Here is a 21,752-nt window from a genome sequence, read left to right on the forward strand (position 1 = left end):
ATTGTGTAACACTAGAAGCCACTGACAGCTGTGCATTTTGGGTCTTGCGTCATGAAGTGCCACTAGGGAGACTCATGTCTACAGGGCAGTCGAAGTAGACTGATATCACTACCACACTGTGCATAGCCCAAACACCCACACTGTTCCTTGTAATTTCCTAGTCTGAAGAGACCTGTCAAATAATGCCAACCTATATTACCCAATGTAATCAAATCTATGGCACAGAAAAAAGCTATGAATGTCACTGGTTTTATTTCTGTCAATAGTTTTTGCTGATATTTTGGGAATGTACTTCTATTTTTAAAAAAAGTCTTTATCCTTCTGCTTGCAAGTAACACTTTATAAATCAATGCGTTAGTGTCTTGTTTCCTCTGCAGTCAGAAACAATGAAAGAACAATGCACAAAGGTGTGACCTTCATGTACATTAATGGAGAAAGAATTTCTAAGACCAGGATTGATCCCTTATAAGTGTAACTCTTTATATTACTCTATCTGGTACAAAAATCTATGGCCCAAGCCACAGAAATATTATTTATTTGATTTACAGGCTGCCCTTCCCTAAAAGGGCTAAAAGTAGCTTACAAAGACTATATATAAAATATATATTCATAGAAAAAAGGAAAAAAATGTATGCGATTTGAAGAGAAACCAGAGTATTACTAAAATAAGAGGGTACAATAAAACAAACTTCCCCAAGCCCCACTAAAGGCAATTCATCCACCTTTCACATCTTCCTGCCCAACTCTACCTTGATTCCCAACTTACTTCATAAAAGAAAACAAAATCCCCCATCCTGCCCATACTCCCTCCCATCCCTATCTACTCTCATTCCCCAGCCTCCCCTACTCCCAAGCCATACCTCACTTCGTGAGCAGGCTCTGGGTGTTCTCAAAACTGCTCCCCCTCAAAAGAAACATATTATTCAATTAGAACAGGTAATAAAAAAACCCCACCCTGTCCCTACCGAACGGCACCTTGAACATCATCTTTTGGCAGCATACATCCCAGGCCAGCCTGTAGCCCCTCTCAAAGCCTACAGGCTGGGTAGGTCATCCCTTTACAACTCAGCTGAAAATTACTCCATAAACTTTTACACTGCCAGCCTACAATGAAAAAGCACATTATGCAATCTGTAAACTTAGTCACAAAAAAAAAGAATGATTTATGGATTCGGAATTCTGAAACAACAAATCAAAAGATTTTATTGGAATTCCTCAGAGATATGCTCACAAAACTTGGTGCCAAATTCTTGCTATAGGATTAATTTTGTATATAAAGGCAGTTAGTTACATGGAATATGCAAACTTATATAATGGACTGTGTAATTATAGAATATATATTCATGTGTTATATGCTATATGTTTATACAAGTTCCATGAAAAAATTAGCAAGCTGAAAAGTAACAGCTTAACACAGTGTAACTTCAACATTTTGACTTGAATTTAATTATATGAGCTGACAAATTATGCATCAGTGTTTTACTGGAAGTTTAATCCTTTTAATGTGCTTTTCCACTGTTATGTAGAGGAAGCGGAGGCCAACCATTTAAATGTCACCAATAATACAGACTTTCATAGCTTTTTAACAATAAAAGAAGTCAAACAAATATAGCGGATTTCTAAAATATTTTATTTGGTCTTTTTTGTAACCTACCTTATAAAACTGTAATATACAAAAATTGTCAGAAATAAATCTAAGTGTGAAACAAAGCAAGGTTTGTTTAATACATTTTTTTTCCAGAAAGCTTTATCTACAGGCTCAGGAGCAGTAAACATTCAGCCTATTAAAAACAACCTTCGTTGTTGCACTCTTATTATGACGCAAATGTATGACGCAAATGTATTGTTGACACAAATGTATTGTTTTTGACACAAATGTATTGTTTTTGAGTTCTTCATTACAGTTTATGGTTAAGATAAAATATCCAGTGCCTACTTAAAAAAAATCCTTTCACAGAATACAATCAGCTTGGTTACTCATCTTCAGAGAAGCGGATGTGCTGAGTTGACTGTTGTGCCTTTTCTAGTCTCAATCTTTCAGCTTTGGCAATCAACTGCAAACAAAAAAAAAAATATTAAAGTAAACTAAGAAAACTGATTCCAACAATGGGTTTATGTCCCAGTCATGGTCATACTATTAATTAATTTACTAAAAAGCACAGAGAAGACAAGTATTTAAACAACTAAACTAACTTGTAGGTTCTCAATCTCATGATTTCTGTAACCCAGCAGCAGCCCTGATCTGCATTTCTTTAAGCAGTGCACCAGAGCAGTGCATCCAAAACAGCATAGAATTTCCCTTCAATCTCTGTACCTATTAGTCTTCTTCCATCTTCTTGTCCCCACAAAAGTGCAGGCATACAGGAAGGAAGACAGATTTTCAAAAAACCCCAAAGACTTAAAACACAACACTCCAATAATTTTTAAAAGACTAATTTTTTTTTTAAAAGAAGGGTTTTTTTTTAGCGATAAAGCATTCAGACTTGTAATAACTAAAATACATAAGGATCAGAATGAAAGACAGGAATACCATGTCATTTGTTAGAGTCAGTTAATGAACATACTAAAAGCTGAAATCCAAAATGGGGACCATCTGCTAGGCTGGGAAAATAACACAATATTGTACTACTGATGACACAATCCTACTGACAACCCATCCATGTGATTCAGAGGAATGACTAGGAATCCTGAATTCAAACACCAGCTGTACACTGACCCCTTTCTGTTCTTGTTTCCTCCTTGGTAAAACACGGATAATTCCCATTTTACTGAGGTTCTGTGAATCGGTTCATGCTTGTAAAGTATTTAAAATAATGCATGTTAAATTGTGATATTATTGATATAATTTCTCTTCCCCCCTTCAGTGTGACATGTTGATGGTTTAGAAATAAGCAGGAGTTTTAGCATTTATAGTGGTAGAGACACCACTGCAGATTAGCGCTGATATGAAATATAGCTTATGATGGTGCAGCTCCCTCAAAGGAACCCACTGACGGCATGTCTCTATTTAAAAACTGCACTGGTACGACTTATAGGAATGTAATGGAAAAACAGCCTTGTAATGCAAAGGTGACTATGTGGCTATATTGCTTGAACCAATGTGATTACATTACTATCATTACACCAGTGCAAATTTATCTAAGGGGGGGGTGTAAACTGGAGTGAACAAAATCAATACTTATATTCTTTAAAAGAAGAACAAAGTACCAGGTAAATAAGGCAGTTACTCTTCTCCAAAACAGGGTGACAGAACATACTGGGTGCATCTACATGTGCAATTAATGTGCATGAATAAACTGCAGAACAATCTGCTCTGCAGCAAACTACTTGTGGGTGCAGCATCTATACATGTGCCCAGGATAGCAGGAAAACTGAGCCGGGGAGGAGAAGTTTAAGCAAGGGATGCTCCTGCCCTGCTCTGCACCCCTGTAGCAGTCAAGGGGAGCTCCAGGCTCCAACTGTAGTTGCTCAGGTGTCAGCCCCAGACTGGCAGGATGTATGGGGATCAGCCCTGGGTTCCGGCAGTGTCCGCTGGGGTTGGGTAGAAGATGGGGAGCAGCCCTGGGCTGGTGGGGGGTTAGGCCTAGGCAGCAGGGGGCTGCATCAGGTGGTAGAAGAGCTGGCTGGGCCATGTGGCTAGGCAGCAAGCAGGAGTGTGACTTTCCCCTACCTGGGATGACGGAGCAATTTAAACCTGGGTCAGTGTCTGCATGTGTGCTGGTATAAATAACTGCAGTAAGATAGTACTTGTATTTACAAATACTACCCTGCTGCAGAGTTTATTTATTTCCTGTGGCCTAATAGCCTTGCATATGTGGATGTGAGAAGTTTACTGAGGAACTAATTAGTCTACTCTACAGCAAATGTCTCATGTAGACACACTCAGCATGTCATCCTCAGATTATTTTCATAGAGCTGGAAGGGTTCTTGAGAGATCATCTCCCAATGCAGGATCAACTATAGTTAAGCCATTCTTGATGAATGTTTATTTCACCTGTTCTTAAAAATCTTAATACTTTTTCCCCCAATCTGAACATGGGAGAGAAAGGAAACTAATAAGTATCTTTTAGAGTCCCCCCCACAACTAATTTAAAAGTGTCCATAGTGTGATATGCATTTATTTAAATAAACTAGAATGGAGATACCACATTCTCCACAGGAATCTGTTCCACTACTTAACTATTATTACATTTAGAAAATTATTCCTAATGTTTAAACTAAATCTCCTTTGCTGCAGCATAAATCTATTTCTTCTCATCCTATCTCCAAGGGAGATGGAGATCAGTTTGCAATCTTTTTGACAGCAGCCTTTTACATAATTTGAATGTTATCATGTCTGCCTTAGTCCTCTCTTCCCTAAACTAAATTAGCCCAATTCACTCTATCTTGCCTCTTGAATCATGCTCTCAAGACCTCCCATTCTTTAGACCTTTCAGGACTCTTTATAGGTGGTTCTTATTTTTATTGACATTTGGTACCCAAAACTGCATCCAGTTCTCTACTTGAGGCCTTATCAGTGCTGAGTACAATAGCAGGATTATTTCATTTGTCATATACATGTCAATTCCATTTATATATCTTAGAAAGATGTATGGATTTGCTTATGATGTTGTTGACTCCTGTTCAATTATGAACCACTATAGCCCCCATATTCCAGCAAGTCTAATGCTCTTAAAGTAAATCTTAGACCTTTCTAGAAAGGATCCATCTCTCTCTATACCATTTTTAATATCACTTACCTGAAGAGTTAGCAGGTGCCACGCAACCTGCAAATGGGAGCAACTAAGATCATTTGGAACCCAATGAGAGCAATAATTTGGTTGTATGCTTGCAGAAAAGAAAAACATCATGATGGCAAAGTCTTAAGAAAAGCTGGGGGGGGGGGGGGGGCGAGAAAATGTGGACAACTATTTCTACCATGTCAGGAGTAGAGATCCTGGTTTTTATATGTATATAAAACTCATCTATTGAACACTATGTTTTACTGATACATTTACAATTTTCAAGCAATTTGGAAGCCTACCAGTGCCTCAATCATTATAATAAAATAAATTCTAAATACTTATAAATGTTAGTGCTTGACTTTGGAAAAAAAGAGCTCCCTTGGCCCTCTTCATTCACCACTCAACCACCCACGTGCGTCCAGCTGTGGCTGTCCCCACACTGCTTTGTGGTGTTGAGCAGCCCTGATATGCTAGTGCCTTGCCCATGTTCATGCCGGTCCAAGCCACAATCCCCGCAAGCTCTGTTGGTGTTCCTTGCTCCCAGCCCACAGTCTCCTGCACTCAGGCCCCAGCCCCCAAGCATGTGAAGGGGGTGGAGGAGGATGTTGGGAAGTGGGGGGGTGTTGGCACAGGGCTGCAGCCTGGCTGGATCAGCTCCAGGCTGAAGCTGTGTCTTTGGCCCAGCGGACGGGACCCAACACAGGAGGGGTGCTGCGTCATCGCCATGGCTGCCAAGGTGAGGCATGGCAGCAAAGAGTTTTGCCCCTGCTGTTGCTGGGCTGGCAGAGGGTGCCTCATCTTGGTGGCAATGGCATGGTGGCCCCTCACCCCTGTGTCCTGCCCCCTCCTCCCCTCCCACTGTCACACGCACGCACCTAGTACTCTCTGCCCCGTGCCCCACTCCCCCCAGCCCCAAGCAGCCCCTTGCAGGTTGCAGCCCTGCCAGCCTGCAAGGAAATAACTGTTGCAGGGGTGCAGAGCAGAGCAGGAGTATCCCTGGCCTAAACTGCTCCATGATTTTGTCTTTTAAAAGGGAAAAATCCACATTTTTCCATGGCATATGGAAAACCTGGATCCCTGGTCATGAAGTGCACTGAATTTCAGGCTCACACAAATAAAAATGTTGATTTCAGAGCACTTATAAAAGCTGACCTTTAACTGCAAGGGTATCTCAATCTTAACTTTAAGCTGAGCTGCTGCTTTGTCATAATGTCTAGTTTCTGGTGTTAATATGAGCAGCACTGATGCAAGCACACTAACATGAATGCTAGCCATCACTTAAAATAACAAATATCAATCTGTAAGCCATATTGATGTAGCTTGGAAACACAGATTGAATGTACCCCCTTCTAATATGAAGTAGAATACGTATACTTATGTACCTCTAAAGAAAAATATCTAATAATTTAGCTAATCATCTTGTAGGTCACAATGAAATACGATTTAAAATTCCTTTAGAAGTGATATTGATTATGGAGTTGTTAATTTGTTGTCTTCAACTGTGCATCTTTGATTCATGAAAGATTTTACTGCAATCATTTTCTTGCCCCCCCACCAAACCGTTGTCTTCAAAGAAAGAAAAATAACTAACTCTGAAGGATCTCTGACATGAATGCTGGACAATTAAAATGAATATTAATGACTGAATAAAAAATAATATTTTTCAAAGTGCAGTTGAACCGAAGACCATCGCCAAAATGCAGGGAAAGGGTTAAAATGTTATTTGACTTCAGTTAAGCATTCCTTTCCTGATGGTTTGCTTAAAATTGTTAGCATTTAAATAGTCCTGACTAGGCTTTGAAGTTAACACCTCCTCATGTTGTAAGGTGATGGGAGAGGGCGAGGAGTAGGAGTTCACACCTTTGCTGCTGCTATTGTTAGGCAGAACTGAAACAGTTTGTTTGCAAGCCTATAAAGGTTACACATTACAAGCTACTTTACATCAGTTTGCACAGCAAATACTGTATTGAGTATCCAGCCCCTTCCCCCTAGAAGTCCATGGAAGATGATCTTTGGGCAAAAATATGAAACTTCTGATTTAAGCAAAAATAATGACACAATGGAAAATGGCAACAGAAAAACACAAGGCTCTGCAGATATGAAATCTGTTCAATTTAAGCCTTGATGCTCCCATCAATACATAATGGTTTAAAAAACCAACAGAAATATTTGTGTTCTTGTTTTTTTCCTAAGGAGATGACACCCATCCTTTCTATATACTGTATTTTTCTGAAAAGTCATATACCTAACTCTAAAAAGACTCCACTAGTACTTTATCTCAGCAGGAGCTAAGAACGAACATTTAGCCACCAGGAATAATATATATAAAATATGGTTTGAACAGGGTTTTAACTCACGGAAAGAAATTACCAGGCAGGCATATGAAATTTTCTCTCATTTACATGGGCAACTACAACACTAATTATTATTTTTAATGTATATTGCCATTGTTCCTAGAAAATGTAATAAGAATTATTATTTAGGGCTGCAATCTCAACTACAGACCATCAAAAAATACCCGAAACTCACTACCTCACTAAACTCTGAAGTTATTTGTGACTAATTAAGATGACCAGCTGATTCCTAAGTTTTACAAGTTAAAACAGTATTAAGAAAAGGGTCTATGCCAAACCAACTAGAGTTGAAGGAAGGGCCCTTTTTTATCAAAAAGTTTATATAACATTGTTCTCAACTATACAGTAGGTCCAATAAAAGATATCACCAAGAACCACCAAAAACTCCAAAGCAACTGCAAAGGTTTAATTTGCCATGCCTGGTCATCATAGTCATAAGATGTGATGTGAGACTGGAGCCAAGTGCTTGAAAGCAGAGGTAATCAGCCATTGACCCACAGCCAGATCTGACCTGGAGCTGCAGCATCTAGCCTATGATGTTCCCCAAGGGTCTGAAAATTTGGCAGTGGGGCATTAATTGCTGATTCCCTGCTGCCAAATTTCCAAACCCAAAGGGATCCCTGTGGGTTAGATGACATGGCTTTTTGAGCTGGATCTGGATGGGCCAGTGTGCTGGGTCTGTGTGCCCAGACTAACCTACATTCAGACCAACATTCAGATCCATGTACAATATCCAGGCCACAAAACTGGCCCAGCACCACTGATCTGGACCACAAAGCCAGGTAGGCTGAGCACCACTGGTCCAAAAAGATTCTACATGCACCAGGGAAACTTTTGTTGGGGCACAAACTGAGGGAAACAGCCAGCAGGTGCCTTCTAAGGACTTCTGTACAAACTCTGACTGGGGGCCCTGAATGTTTCAGAGGTGTTTAGGGTGTCACAGTTGCTCATACACCAAATAATCTCAAACAGCCTTTAAGATTTGCCTAATTACACTAGGCCACTCTGACATTCAGAGGTGTACAGAACTGAAAGGGTTCAAGAGGCAACTTAAAGCCACTTTTGCCTTTTAACAACTAGAACAGGGAACATTTTTCATTAATATTCATCACAAGATTTAAAAAATAAAGACTTTTTTTTTCAATCTTTCAATTTTTTTTCACTCTTTCTACCCATCACCATAAGGGCTTTGAGTTTAGATTCTTATACAATTACATGACTCAATGAATGGAGGCTTTAAGAAAAGCTGGACATTGAGAACTTGTTAAAATCCTCCCTAGCTTTCTCCTGTGAGCATGTGGCCAAGGGCAAGCGAAATTCAGGGGTATCTGAAACACAAGCCTCCGGGCATGGACCTGCATGTAGGATGCCTGCCAAATAATTTGGAAGTACCTGAACCCTACTACTTGTCCGTAGTAGGGCTACATATGATTTTTGAACGATTCAACGGATTTGGCTAATTTGACCTGGAACATGAAAAAATTTCCAAAATGTATAAACAAACAAACAAAATTAACTAAAATAGGAGTTGGTAGCTATTGTGCTCTTGTTTAGCACATTTTAAAACACTTGAAATGCTATTCAGGCATCACATTATTGCATTAAATGGAAATCTGCCTTACATTTTGGAACCAGAGATCAGAATTCCCCAGCTACGTCCAAAGGCAGCTGACAATAGGAGGATTGCTTCAGATCCTTGGTATCTAGGTGGGTAAGTAATTCATTTTTTATGGGTTGGTCGATATAAGGAGGGTCAGGAAAGTAAAGAGGAACTAAATTCAAGGCATTAAGTTAAGGCACGTAAATTAAAGCAAGTTAAACTTAGATCCCCTCGTTCAAAAGAAGTTTTTTTGGTTGTTTGCTGGTAATTTAATCAAAGTGAACTATTTTGGTTCTGAATGAGTTCCTCCATACAGGGTTTTAAAGCACTTGAATACATAGGTAACTCCATGCCCTTACATGGTTTGTCCTATCTTTTCTGAATGTTCCTGTTTAGACAAGCCCTATATTTCACAATGGCATCCAAGAACAACCAAGCATACTTGCTGCTAGCATGCAACTGTAAAAAAACTACTAAGACAAAGTTTGGAAAAATCTTCCCTTCTGTCCATGTTCATGAACAGAACTACATTCTAACCTTTGGTATTCAGAAATAAACACATCCAGACACTATATGATAAGCAAAAAAAAAAAAAAAAAGTTACCTTCTCAGTGCCCCGTTTCTTTTCTCGAGGTTGGTTAAGTTTAGCCTGTCTGTCCACTAAGATCTTCTGCCAGTACCTCTGTTCGTGATCACCTTGATGCACAAATTCATGATAATACATTAATATAATCACACTATATAAAAGATTCAACTTATTACTGATGATGGCCATATATATCTGTTTAAACACATGTGAACAGTGTGCAAAATTTCTGTGGCTGAAACTGGACTCCTCAGTTCTTAACAAAGATAAAACTTATTATTATTATGACAATAATAATGCCCAGTCCTTAAAAGTTGGATAAGGCCAGAATCAAGCTTCCTATATATCTTCAGTGAGTTGTGTGGCCAAGTTAGCTAGACACCCCAGCTATGATATTCTTTAGTTGAAAATTTTATAAGCTTCCCAAACAAATGAGTGTATGTGTTGCTTATGTCCAAAATGCAATTTGGAAAATAGTCAAATTAAGACAATTTTTTCACAAAAAAACAATTGCAGGCATTTCTCTTTATTCTTGTTTATTAGCCTGGCAAATTGTTTTCTACTACAAACTGAATTTGTTGGAGAACTTTTAAAAAAGAACCATCCTAAAAATTTCTGAGCCAGTCTTCTGTAAACATTTTTTGCAAATATTGTAAGTGTGTACGTATATATATTAAAAAAACCTCTTACCAGTAAGGACTTCAAGTTTCCAAGTGTTTTTAATCTGAACTTCTTTATATGCTTTCATTACAACCTGTGCATCTTCAGGTGTTTTAAAACGAACATGGCATTCTGTGTCTCCTTCCAGCATGTCCACATAAGCAACATTAGCTATCATTGCCAGAACATCCTAGGGTGCAAAAGTGAAGGTAGAAAAATAAGACAGATCAAAAATAAAAAGGATTTATTTTTTGAGAAATCAAGCTACAAACAGCTGTAGTATGGGAAACATTATCAAAGCTCAGCTTGCAAGTAGTAAAAACATAAATTATATTTAAAAACTGTATCTGGTACACTCAGTTTATGACTAATATGTAATGATTTTTATAAGAAAATGCATTCTATTTACAGAGTTGTGCCCCTCAAGAACAACCTAGATTAAATCTATTAATCTCCCAATCCTTCCAGCCTCACAATTGCTAGTCCTTGTTGACTACATTTGTTGCAGAACAGTAAGTCCACAATGGACCACTAGTGATTCGCTGTGCAAGGAGCTATTGTAACCCTAAAAACTTAATGTACTAACACATGCTGCACATACCAGTTTGAGTAAAATGGCAAGGTTCTTTGAGTAGATGTGATATCTTTCATTAGACCAAATGAGTAGTTGGAAAAACTCAAAGAAACTTACCTGCCTATGTGCTTAGACCAACACGGCTACAACCAAAAGCCCAGTTTGAGTAAAATATACTCACTTCCATTTTTAAAATTCTCTGTAAGTTTAGGACTGTAGATGATATGTAAAAACTGAACAATGGGTAATAGAATGTGCAGTGCACTACTAGAGATACTGGGGATCACTCCCTTTTGTATGATCTGATTTGGCCTGAAAATTGACAGCAGCAGCTCAAGAAGAAAGTCACACACACCCTTTTAATAAAAATTCTACCTGCTATACCTGCTGTGAGGGAAATTAACCAGAAGCATGCATTCCCAGTCAATGTCATTCACAGCAGGTACCACAAGCAAGATGTTTTTATGCAGCAATTACACACTACTTTTAACCCCCCAGGATACCAGGGAGAATCTTAAAACCCCACAACACTCCATTTGGCAAAATCATGTGTGGTCCAAACAAAACTATTTCCTTACTAACTGTTGAATCTGACATAATATTTCCATAGAAAATTATGCAGGTTACCAAAATTTACCTTTAGTAATCAACTACAGTATTATTTGAGCTCTGAAAAGTGCCTGTTCTCAGGAATAGGACAAGAGAAAGTTTCAGTATAAAAAACTGAAATGTGAAAGTAATAATATTACATTTAGCCTATATTGTAGTGCCAGAGTGGTGTTGTAGCCATGATAGTCCAGAAAATATATGTGAGGCAAGGATTTTTGTGGGTGCTAGATTTTATTGTACCAACTGCATGGTTGGGAAAGATTTACAAGCTTCCAAATGCAAACAAGAATTGCACTGCAATCGAAAGCTTGTTTAAGTCTATTCCAACCATGCAGTTGGTTCACTAAGCAATAACACCCTCCCCCCCAAATTCTTTACCTCTCATTTAATACAGGTGTACAAAGCCAGCAAAGGATATTCTGCACAGATCTGCCCAGTATCTACCATGCATACAAGACTACAAAGACAGAAAGCTGACCAGCAATACCCAGCTTTTCTATAAATCCCTAAAATACACAAGATCTTATTGCATTCTGCTTGAACATTTTATGAAATATCAGGCCAGCCTTGCTTATTCTGGAGTCAGAGACATAAACTCTACAGTTAAAATTGGAAGTGACTTGCTAATTTTAGTCTCCATTCTAATTTTCACAAGTACTTCTTTTTCCCTGAAATTCTTCACACTTGGTCCCAGACCAGAGATTTTTTTTTTTAACACTTGATGCAAATCAGACAGATAATTAGATTTACATACCTGAAAATACCAGTTCAGCCTAAGACAGTTTGATTTTGTCTATGCAAAGGCTAAACTTTGTTAGTCCTTTGACTGTGTTACTTGTAACACAAACTCATGGCACAATAGATGTGCAGTGCAGACAAACTTTGAACAGCCCCTCAGATATTACAGTGATGAGTAGGTGGGGGAGGATGTCAGACATTCTCTCATTAATGTCTCCTCTGCCCAGATACTGCTTATAAATACCTAACCAGAGAAAGCTGATTTGGTTGAAACTATATCACTGCTTTGTTTTCAGCAAGAGATATGGGCTCTGATCTTACAAAGATTTATGCACATGCCTGATTTTACACACTTGCGAGTAGCCATAGTGATTTCAATTGCACTGCTCACTGTGTTGTAAAACTTCAGTTACATTAATCTTTGCAAAATCAGACTTTTTTTCTGGAATAATTGATAGTGTTTTTTTTCTCCAGAACACTCTAGAACTGGATAAATTACTTTCATGTTAATTTGTCAGAAAAGCAGTTTCAGAAGGAATTAAACTATTTAATTATTCATTTAATCCAAAGCATAAAAGGACAATTTTGGAAAGTCCATACAAATAGTGACATTTTTCAAACTGAAGTGTTACTAATTTTAATTTCTAAATAATATTCCTTTAAGAAAATTCCATCCCAATTAAAAAAAAAAAAGTAAAAAACCCAGAAAACAAAACGTGATTGAACATCCTACAAAGCAAATTTTTTTGAGTTGTTTGGTTACTAAACCCATAAATAAATTATTTAAATGGCTCTAATAATTAAACAATAAAATAATGTTTTCCAGTAAAAGAAAACAATTCCAGCAATTAAACCTTTCAATATGATGAAAAAGTACAGAGCAAGGCCATATAAATATACAAAACCCATGTACATTATAAGAATCACTTTGCACTAAAACAATATATTATCAGGGCCAGGGTTTCTGAAAAGGATGTTGCTTCAGAGTTAAACTATGGTCATCTGCAGCATGTGGCTATCAAGATACTGCATTTCCACAGTCTCAGAAATATGTATTATTTTCTTAACGAAAAATGTAAAAAATGTTTCAGGCTATATATGATAAAAAGAAGGTTGACATTTAGCACCTCATAACACAGCAAAATTATATTGAGTTTTAGGAACCAGAACCAAATATCCAAAGCTGATAAGTAAAAGTTGAAACAAGCTTAGTTTATTAAAAGGAACACAACCTTTTGGAACAAAAATGGTATGTTTATCACTGCAATTGAGATGCACATTTTGTGATATTTTATGATTTTCTCAGAACACTTTCTGGCTCCAAATTCCTTTTTAGGGAATAAACTCAATTAAATTAAACTCCATCACCGAAATGAATTATTTGGGCAACAGATTAGCTAAATAAAGATTATAAAGAATCTAATCATAAAATAACAACAGGCCAGGGCCGTAAATAGTGCTTTTAACAGGCTTTTATTCATACCTACATTGCAAGGATGGTAGACAAGATTTTGGAGATAGAGGAGAATATTATCTCCCACCCTGTCCCTCCCCAGTACATTCCTTTACATTATTGTCATGGTAAACTTGACTTCTCTGGAAGTCTTCTTTCGTATACCAAAAGACTTAATGACTTTTTGTTGTCAAATAGTTTCCCTCTACCTGGTTCTGCTTTCATGAAAGCTGCCATTAATGGTTACTATTCAGAAATTTGTATACAGCTAACTGACAAACAAAAAAAAATCAGTTTGACTTGTTTAAATGGGATTCCTGTATTCAAACATTTTCAGGGCAGGAAAGGATAAGAGCTCCCCTGAGGTCACAAAGGCATTACCTTGATGTGTTTCCTGCCTGGCAGGGGCTCAGTGCTAATGATCTTCACAATTACTCCACTCACAAACTGTGGTCCCATTGTACTAGCCTTTGCAGGGGGGCCAGACCCTTCACTGGTGGCTGTTAATTTGAAGAGGAAAAGAGCATAATGAAATCTCTCATTTATCAATTTGACAAATATGAGAAAAAAACCCAAAATTATACAAGCAATATAATAAATCTCATGATGATACTAGCAGTGGATGAAACAAGAGATACCAAACGTTGCTGGTACGGACACAGGGGTATAGATTGTAGCTGTGTTGGTCTAAGGACATAGGTAGACAAGGTTGTTTGGTAAGTCTGATATCTTTTATTAGACCAACTCAAATAGTTGGAAAAAAGTCTTTTTTGCTTGTATGGATATACACTTCTTAAAAAACACTGGACTCTACTGGTGGGAGGATGAAAAACCTTGAGAAAGGGTACTTCATACCTTATACTTTGTCTATGTCCCTTCCAATTATGCAGCTGGTCCACTAAAAGATATTACCAACAAAAATCCTTGCCTCAGAAAGAAAACCCATTTCATCAAGTAATGGCACAATGAATGAATACAAAATAAAGGGTTTTACATAAGTCCTTTACAAGCTCAAACACAAGTGTGGGTAGAACATTTAAATTCTTACCCCATCAGCTGCACCAAAACCTCTAGATTGAGCCCAAAGAGCCATGAAACAGATTTTATGTTTCCAGAACAGTTATTCTGAATTATTACCAGAAAAAATGTTTCAACGGATATTACTGTTAGGGTGAAGCATATCCTAATTTATTTTATTAAATTCTTGACATACAACAATGAAGAAAAGCAAGTTAACATTATATTGTCAAGATATATGTTCTTGCTAGTGTGCATATACAAGCAGAGCCTACATGAAGATTACTGCAATGCATTTGTTGGTTTACTTATTGACTTACCATGATATAGTTAGAACTAAACTACAGAAAATGAATTTGAGGATTCAGGAAGAGATCTTGGCTAATTCTTAACCTCAGTTGTTTATTCATTAGGCAAAAATTAAAAACCTATAAACTAGTTAAATTTTACTTTAGTTCAGTTTCTTTTTATAAAACACAGCATCTAGAATAGCAAGGTGTTAGCACTCCTTTTTTAACCTGCCTTTTGTGGTCAGATAAGTGACCAAGATTACAGATCTGTTAAATATATAATTATTTCACAATTCTATTAAAAACGTCAAACTCTAAGAACTTAGTTTAAAATTCTATAATGTGACACGTAAAGAGCTGCCTAATAACCAAATGCATTCACCCTTTTTTGTGTGAAGCTGTTTTTGGGCACAGCTTTCTGTCTCCATCTCTTCAGCAGTCTCAGGTTTGATTTGGGACATTGTTTTCTTTAAAGAGGCCATACTGGCTTTTTGAAGGGCCAAATATTCTTGCTTCAGCTCCAGCCATTCACTCCTATGTAAGAGGATATAGGAATTAAAATATACCAATATATAACTTTATGTATAAAACAATCTAGGAACAATATAAGACAGGATGGTATCTAAACAGACATAAACCAAAGTTTATAGGAGGAATGTGAAGCAGTGAGAATTTAATTCAGCTAGCGATCTTCCTTGCTTGTTCTTTAAAGGGCTCTCTACTTGGCTGCCTGAGGTTTTATGGGTATTTGTCTAAACTTATTTTTGTTCTATGCATTCTTTTCTACCTAAATGTCTCAAGTAAGCTCTACTAGAACACCTTGTGAATAATTAAGAATGACTGTTGAACTAAATATTCTTATTTCAGAAAGTATTTAGAATGCTTTGGTAAATAAGAAATATTCACAATTTGAACTAGTTACAGACCATACACACTAAATCAGAGTTGATTAGTTTACTGAATTAGTTCACTGAACCCTGTCTAGTGTTACTTTATTAAGAATTAGTCATTTCTTCTCCAGGAGAATCACTGATTGAAAACCAACAATTGTTTAACTCACCAAAAACCTATGGAGATAAGAACATTCCTTGCCATTCAAATGCATTAAAGTTAAAAAATAACACCACATGGAAGCAATTTATATATTTACATACATTTAACATGGAGATGTTTCTGCAAACAGCTAGAGCTTTGCTCTACAGAAATACAATGCCTATAGTGCCACTGTGAGAACGACTCATTGTTACCCTAATCTGTGCTATCAAACAAGCTGATAGGGGATTTTTTTTACAGAGGAGGATATCTTGTGGTAATGGTTTTAGCTGTTAACATTGACAACTATATACTTCAAAAAAGCATCCAGACTCAGCCAGGATCATACTCTCTCAGAGAGCAAAGACATTAAAATAACAAAAGAGCCATGTAATGATTCTTTTAAGATAAAAAGGCAACACCACACCATAGTAAGGTATGGTATAAATAGAAGCCTGAGAAGCCAGTAGAGGAAGAGAAGCAAAGGAAGAGAAGCCCATGGGAAAGAGACAGGCAAGTGATCGGGTCTGTGGGTGTGATCATTTAATGGGTTAAGGTTTGGAAAGAATGGTATGCTAGACAGTGTGTGTGTTTGTGTGTATATATATATATATATATATATGTATATATAATAAGCAACTATTTATAAAGAAATATATTTAAAAAAAGATCACAATACTTACTGTTCTGAAAAATGTCTTTCCATGCAATAATGAAAAGAACTACATTTTTTTTCCCTTCTCTTGATACAGGAGGACATGGTGTGCTAACCAAATGGACAACTGACAGTGTGATTTAAATGAAGTATGGTTTCCCTTCTACTTTAACATGGAGGTGCTTTCTGTGACTTAAAAGAAGTAAGTGCTTCCATGTTTTAGTAGAGGTGAATCCTGTTCTCAGTCCTAGAATATCGATATGGAAAAACATGACATGAACATTGCCTCCATCTTTTTGTCACAGGATTTAAACAAATAGTGTAAGAGGAAAAAGAAGCCTTAGCCTATAAAATGTTCACCATGTAACAAAGTTCTATTAGCTAAATTCCTTATTTTTACAGGGTGATTTGCTCTTCTGTTTATTGAAAAATTATTTTCAATATGGTACTGGTGTTTTAAACGGCCTCCTTTGCTTTAACATGGAGGTACCTGCTGCCTAAAAAAAGTAAGTGCTTCCATGTTTCAGTGGTGGTGGTAGTTCCTAATATCCAAGACCTCCAGCGCTCAGACCAAGGAAAATGTGAAAAAAAATGTAAGAAAATGGTCCAAATTCCAGAAAACATCAGCTTTTGAACTTTTCAAGATTTGAACTTTTCAAATGGTAACAGTAGAAAATACTCTACGCATAAGAATTTCATTTTGTACTTTTACAGTATAACTGTCTTCAGTCTCAGCTTAAAGGACCCCCACAACTTTAATGTGGATGTACTTGCTTTGTTTCTGAAAAAGTAAGTGCTTCCATGTTTTAGTGCTGGTGAATCCTGCTCTCTCAACATTGAAAACATTTCCTTCTCCACAGAATATACATAATTTGTAACACAGTATTTATGCCCGACAAAAACAGAGAATATTCTCATTAAATCCTTCCCACATAAGGTGAGAATGATTTGGATATTACACATAATTCACTAGAGTAAATATACTTCTGGAAGGCATTGGTTTATAGGTATTCAGGGTCACATACACAGCACAAGCTTACACTATAAAGGACCCCCTCTACTTTAACATGGGAGGTACTTGCTGGATGCTTGAAAAAGTAAGTGCTTCCATGTTTTAGTTGTGGTGAATCCTAATAACTCCTACAGAAAATGATAACATGAGATGCATGTTTATTCTAGTTAAGACATTTTAAATTACTGAGAACATGAACCCAGCAGCAGATAATTTACCTTGCTATATGAGATTAAATGATGCAACATTAAATTTTTAAAATGTAAATTATCTTCTATATTTTCAACTACAGGCTGCTACTGTTGCTAACATGCAACTCTGTTATGTTAACATTGGAATTGCACTTTAGCAATGGTGATGGACTGTAAGGATAGAAACTGGAAGGAACAAAATGTAATTCAGTGTGTTACTGGAGACAGTGAGAGATTTTCAAATGCTGAAAAGATGCATTAAAATTCAAATTAATCTGTAGCTTAATTTTTGGCAATAACGTTGATCAGTGTATTGTTTGCATGTTCCAAAATAAAGTATATCTTTATTAGAAACTAGTGGTATATAGTCATGTAAAAAGAGCAGCAGCTTGATTTTCATGGACATTTTGTGTAAATTTATTTGCCTCATCTGATATTCACAAGGCTCAGAGTGGGAGGGGGATTGGGGTACCAGGGCTCCAAACATGCCATCAAAAACAAGTATTATATTACCAATTCTCCCAAACTTTGGTGAGGATCTACAAATATGACATTCACAATCTTTATAAATAATCACAATCTATAAGTATGACACTAAAAAACATATTTCTACCAATTCTCCCAAGTTTTGTACCAGCTGAGTCTACAAATACATGAAACATTACAATCTTGACATGGACATATGTAAATTTACAAAGATGTACATTTACAAAGTTAAATAAAATATTCTCTGAACCTTTATCAGCTACAAGCTAGTCAGGACACAGTTAGCCTGCAGGGATAACTGACCCCTGAATTACTCACTTTCCACATGAAAAAGTCTCCTACATATTTGTAGCAATATGGTTGCCTAAAGGGAATAAACTAAAACCTTGAAAGTTAAATATCAGACACTTGAAGGTATGCAAATTCTAAATCTAAATGCTATCTTAGGTATTTCAATGACTTTAAAAGGGAAAAAGAAACATGGACCAAATTCCAATCTTTATTACACTGCTGTAAATCCTATCCCTCCACCTCCATTCTTAGTGGAAGAATACTGTTGTAAATGGAATTTAGTCCTTAGTTTGAATGAAGAAACAGCACTTTAGACACTCTTTCAACAGACAGATGCTGTCTATTTCTATCTAAGACAGTGACTAAACTTCCATTACCTGTGCGGGGAGGGGGGGGGGGTGAAGAGGGCATTCCTCTTAAAAGTTCTCCAATACAAATTCCATCTACAACTCACAAAAGCATATATCTTTATTGATATAGATATATCGAGATATATATATCTTTGGTTAGTCTACCTTGCCTTCAACTTAAGGCAGTGACAACACTTATTCAGCAGAAACTCAGCTTGGCAAACAGCACACAGTCCAAACAAAATAGGGTGCAGGCCCTCTGGATGTAGGATAAGCTTCAGTGAGATTTTGGCAGAGTTCATTCTAATAAAAGATGAAGTGCTGAGTTTAGGAAGAAAACTACTTCCCCAGACAATACATTATAGACAGAATGGGTTATTACTATAACTATATTTTGGATTGTCCTGCTTGAATTTAATTGTTAAATCATAAAAAAACCCTCTGAAAGCTAATTAAATTAATAACATACTTTGAGAGTACTCTCAGTGGAATTACTTCCTCTCCCATCTTGTGCCTTTCTTTGCGCTTTTTCTTATGCTTCCTCTTAGATTTTGAAAGAGAGGTATCTTTCTTATCAGCAACGTCTTTTTCTTCTTCTGCAGAAACTATTAAATTGAAAAGTTTAAAGAAAGATAATTAGATACAACTTGCACAAGTCATGTTTAAAATGGAACACACTTAAATTAAAATATATCCCTTTATTTACTTTGTAATAAGGAATATGGATGGCCTACAAAATTTGTACCGGCCAGAGAATAAGATCTGGGAAGTACCCAGGACCACTTTTACATTTTTAAATTTTCCATTCCAAGATCACAAGTGTAGGCATATCTTTCTCTTTGTTATTTCAACAGTATGTTTAAAATACAGCAAAGGTGATATTCCACCCAACACACAATTCTACTTTGAACAGACTCCTCCTTGTCACAGACAAAGTGACTCTTATCACTGCCTGATAAAACCCTCAGCTATCAAAGTCCTCAGCAGCTAATTCTGGACCTTCCCCTTACTCTCATTTTTGTTAAGCAAGGATTCTAAAGAAAAGTTATTTTCTCTCATGAGCCCTTTGACCTAAATAAAGTTATCAACACTTTCATAGTACTGAGGTCTGGGTACTACTGGACCCCTAACCACAGATTGCTGTCATCTTTGCATGTGACTACAATATAGGTTTTGATGTCACTTATCGTATCACATTATCATTCTTATCTTCAACAAGAAGCTAGTGTCTCCAGCCCTCTCCTTCTGACCTTAATCCAGTTTATCATTTTGTAGAGAAGGCTGGAAGGACTTTGGTTTATCTACATTCTTATTCTGTACTCATCAGCACAGTGTCTGAGTCAAACTTCCAAAAGAACTTTGGTGTGGTCATGCTCAACTCTGCTATGCCTAACCTTCAGGCACCCAGCTAGGTGCCTAGTTATCTCTGCTCTGAATGGGGCGGAAATTAGACCTCTAAAAATGGGATTCATGCTGAATAAGGAATCCCTATCCCACTCGAGAGGAAATGCTGAAAAGGGCGGCGTATTTCAAATCCCACTCCTTTTCCAGATTTAGGTGTCTAACTGCAGTAACTGGTCTTCACATTTAGATGCCTAATTGAGGTGGTTAAACTGTAGCTTGCAAGGCTGGCACAGTACTTGTGGTGCTCCCATTTCTCCTGGGGCTGCCAGCTCAGGCGCCAGAGTAGGGGCTGCAGTCATGCTGCTTACCCCAGGACGTGCTCCCCATGGGGAAAGCCGGAGTGGCTCAACGCTAAGGTGGTGATGGTGGTGGGAGGGGTGGTAACCTCCACTCCCAGTCACTCAGCACCCTCCCGTCCCTCCACCCCCAACTCCTGAACTTCTGTAGAGGATCGGATATGGCTCCCAGGGTGAGTAACTCTGGTCATCCCTGGCCTAAGCTATCCCTTTGAATACCGATGACTAGCTAATGCTTTTTTATTTAAGATCTAAGAAAGGGAGGTGGTAGCAGTGTAATGCTAGTGCCCAACTCATTTGTAACTCCTAGTGGTTAGAGCAGTCACCTGGAAAGTGAGTGACATGGATGATAGATTCCAATTTTTCACTCAGTGGGGAAGAAGGGACACACTGGCTTCTAGATATTCATTACATGGTAGACACCATTATGCACCCTTCCTCTTCCTCCTCCTGTGTTTTTTTAATGAAAGTGGCCATAGTTTTCTGCTGAACTTGGTACTGTCAGTGTTAGGCATGGCCACAGAACTTCAGCTTGCTCAAGATCTTAAGACAACCAGGACGCCAGTTTTATGAATCTTAAAAGGGCTGTAGAAGAGAGTTTACTCACCAGACATTGACCAATCAGAAGCTCCACTACCATCACTAATATTTACGTACATACCCACTGGTACACTGTCTACATCCTCCAGGTTATGCTGACTCATTTGAAACCACTGCACTAACGCATCCAAAATTCTAATCTGTCACAAACAACTGGGTTTTCAAAATCTCTCTCTCCTAAACTCAGAACCTAACAACATCTCTGATGCTAGGAGCACAGTTCTTTTTGTTCAAAATTTTCCCTCCCATTTTCATATCTTCCTTTTCTGTAACTGTACCTTGTATCATCTTTGGAAAATTGTCAAAACCTATCTTTGCTTTGATTTTGCTATTATGTAGGTAAATGAAAATCAGTAATTTTTTTTTTACCATTCGAATCCTTTTGAAGTTCTGTTGTTTCCTCTGTGATAGAATGAACCTCATCTTTCTGAGCAGTTTTCTTGACCTTTGCACTTACTGCCTCTGCATCTCCAGAGCTGCTTCTTTTTCTCTTCCCTGGCCTGTTTTCCTCAGGTAACTCCATGCTTTCTGTTCTATCCCATTTCTTTTTCTCTTTCTTAGATGGTTGCTTCTGGACTTCAGATCCTTCCATTTCAGAGCAGTCAGATGTGGTCCTGTGCCTCTTTGATTTTGTTATTTGTTCTGGTGCGGTGTCCATGTTTGTTTCTTTCGTCTCTGCAGCTGACTGTACACTACTCTCCTTTTTCATTTTGGATTTCTTTTTCTTCTTCTTTTTCTTTTCTTCTGTATAAAGAGATAAAACATACTTGTTGCCAATAGTTACCCATTCTTGATTAAAGTCAACTGTCCTAACTGACTTAGTATAACTT

At 37.4% G+C, this 21,752-nt stretch overlaps 1 protein-coding gene across 2 annotated transcripts in view; it reads right to left on the minus strand.

Moving 5' to 3' along the window:
* Window positions 1–1,613: 1,613 nt before the first annotated feature.
* Window positions 1,614–21,752, minus strand: part of LARP7 (La ribonucleoprotein domain family member 7) — a 33,075-nt gene continuing 12,936 nt past the window's right edge. For both annotated transcript variants that reach the window (XM_019534092.1, XM_019534091.1), the window contains 7 exons: window positions 21,292–21,666; window positions 19,092–19,227; window positions 14,988–15,139; window positions 13,680–13,798; window positions 9,955–10,114; window positions 9,283–9,374; window positions 1,614–2,054 (listed from right to left, as the gene is read on the minus strand). In XM_019534092.1, coding sequence (XP_019389637.1) covers window positions 1,974–2,054; window positions 9,283–9,374; window positions 9,955–10,114; window positions 13,680–13,798; window positions 14,988–15,139; window positions 19,092–19,227; window positions 21,292–21,666 — 1,115 coding nt within the window. In that variant the 3' untranslated portion in view covers window positions 1,614–1,973. The remainder of the gene's footprint in view (window positions 2,055–9,282; window positions 9,375–9,954; window positions 10,115–13,679; window positions 13,799–14,987; window positions 15,140–19,091; window positions 19,228–21,291; window positions 21,667–21,752) is intronic.

Source organism: Crocodylus porosus, unplaced genomic scaffold, assembly GCF_001723895.1.
Source record: "Crocodylus porosus isolate Cpor-Errol unplaced genomic scaffold, CroPor_comp1, whole genome shotgun sequence".
In the NCBI taxonomy this organism is placed as follows: Eukaryota; Metazoa; Chordata; order Crocodylia; family Crocodylidae; genus Crocodylus; species Crocodylus porosus.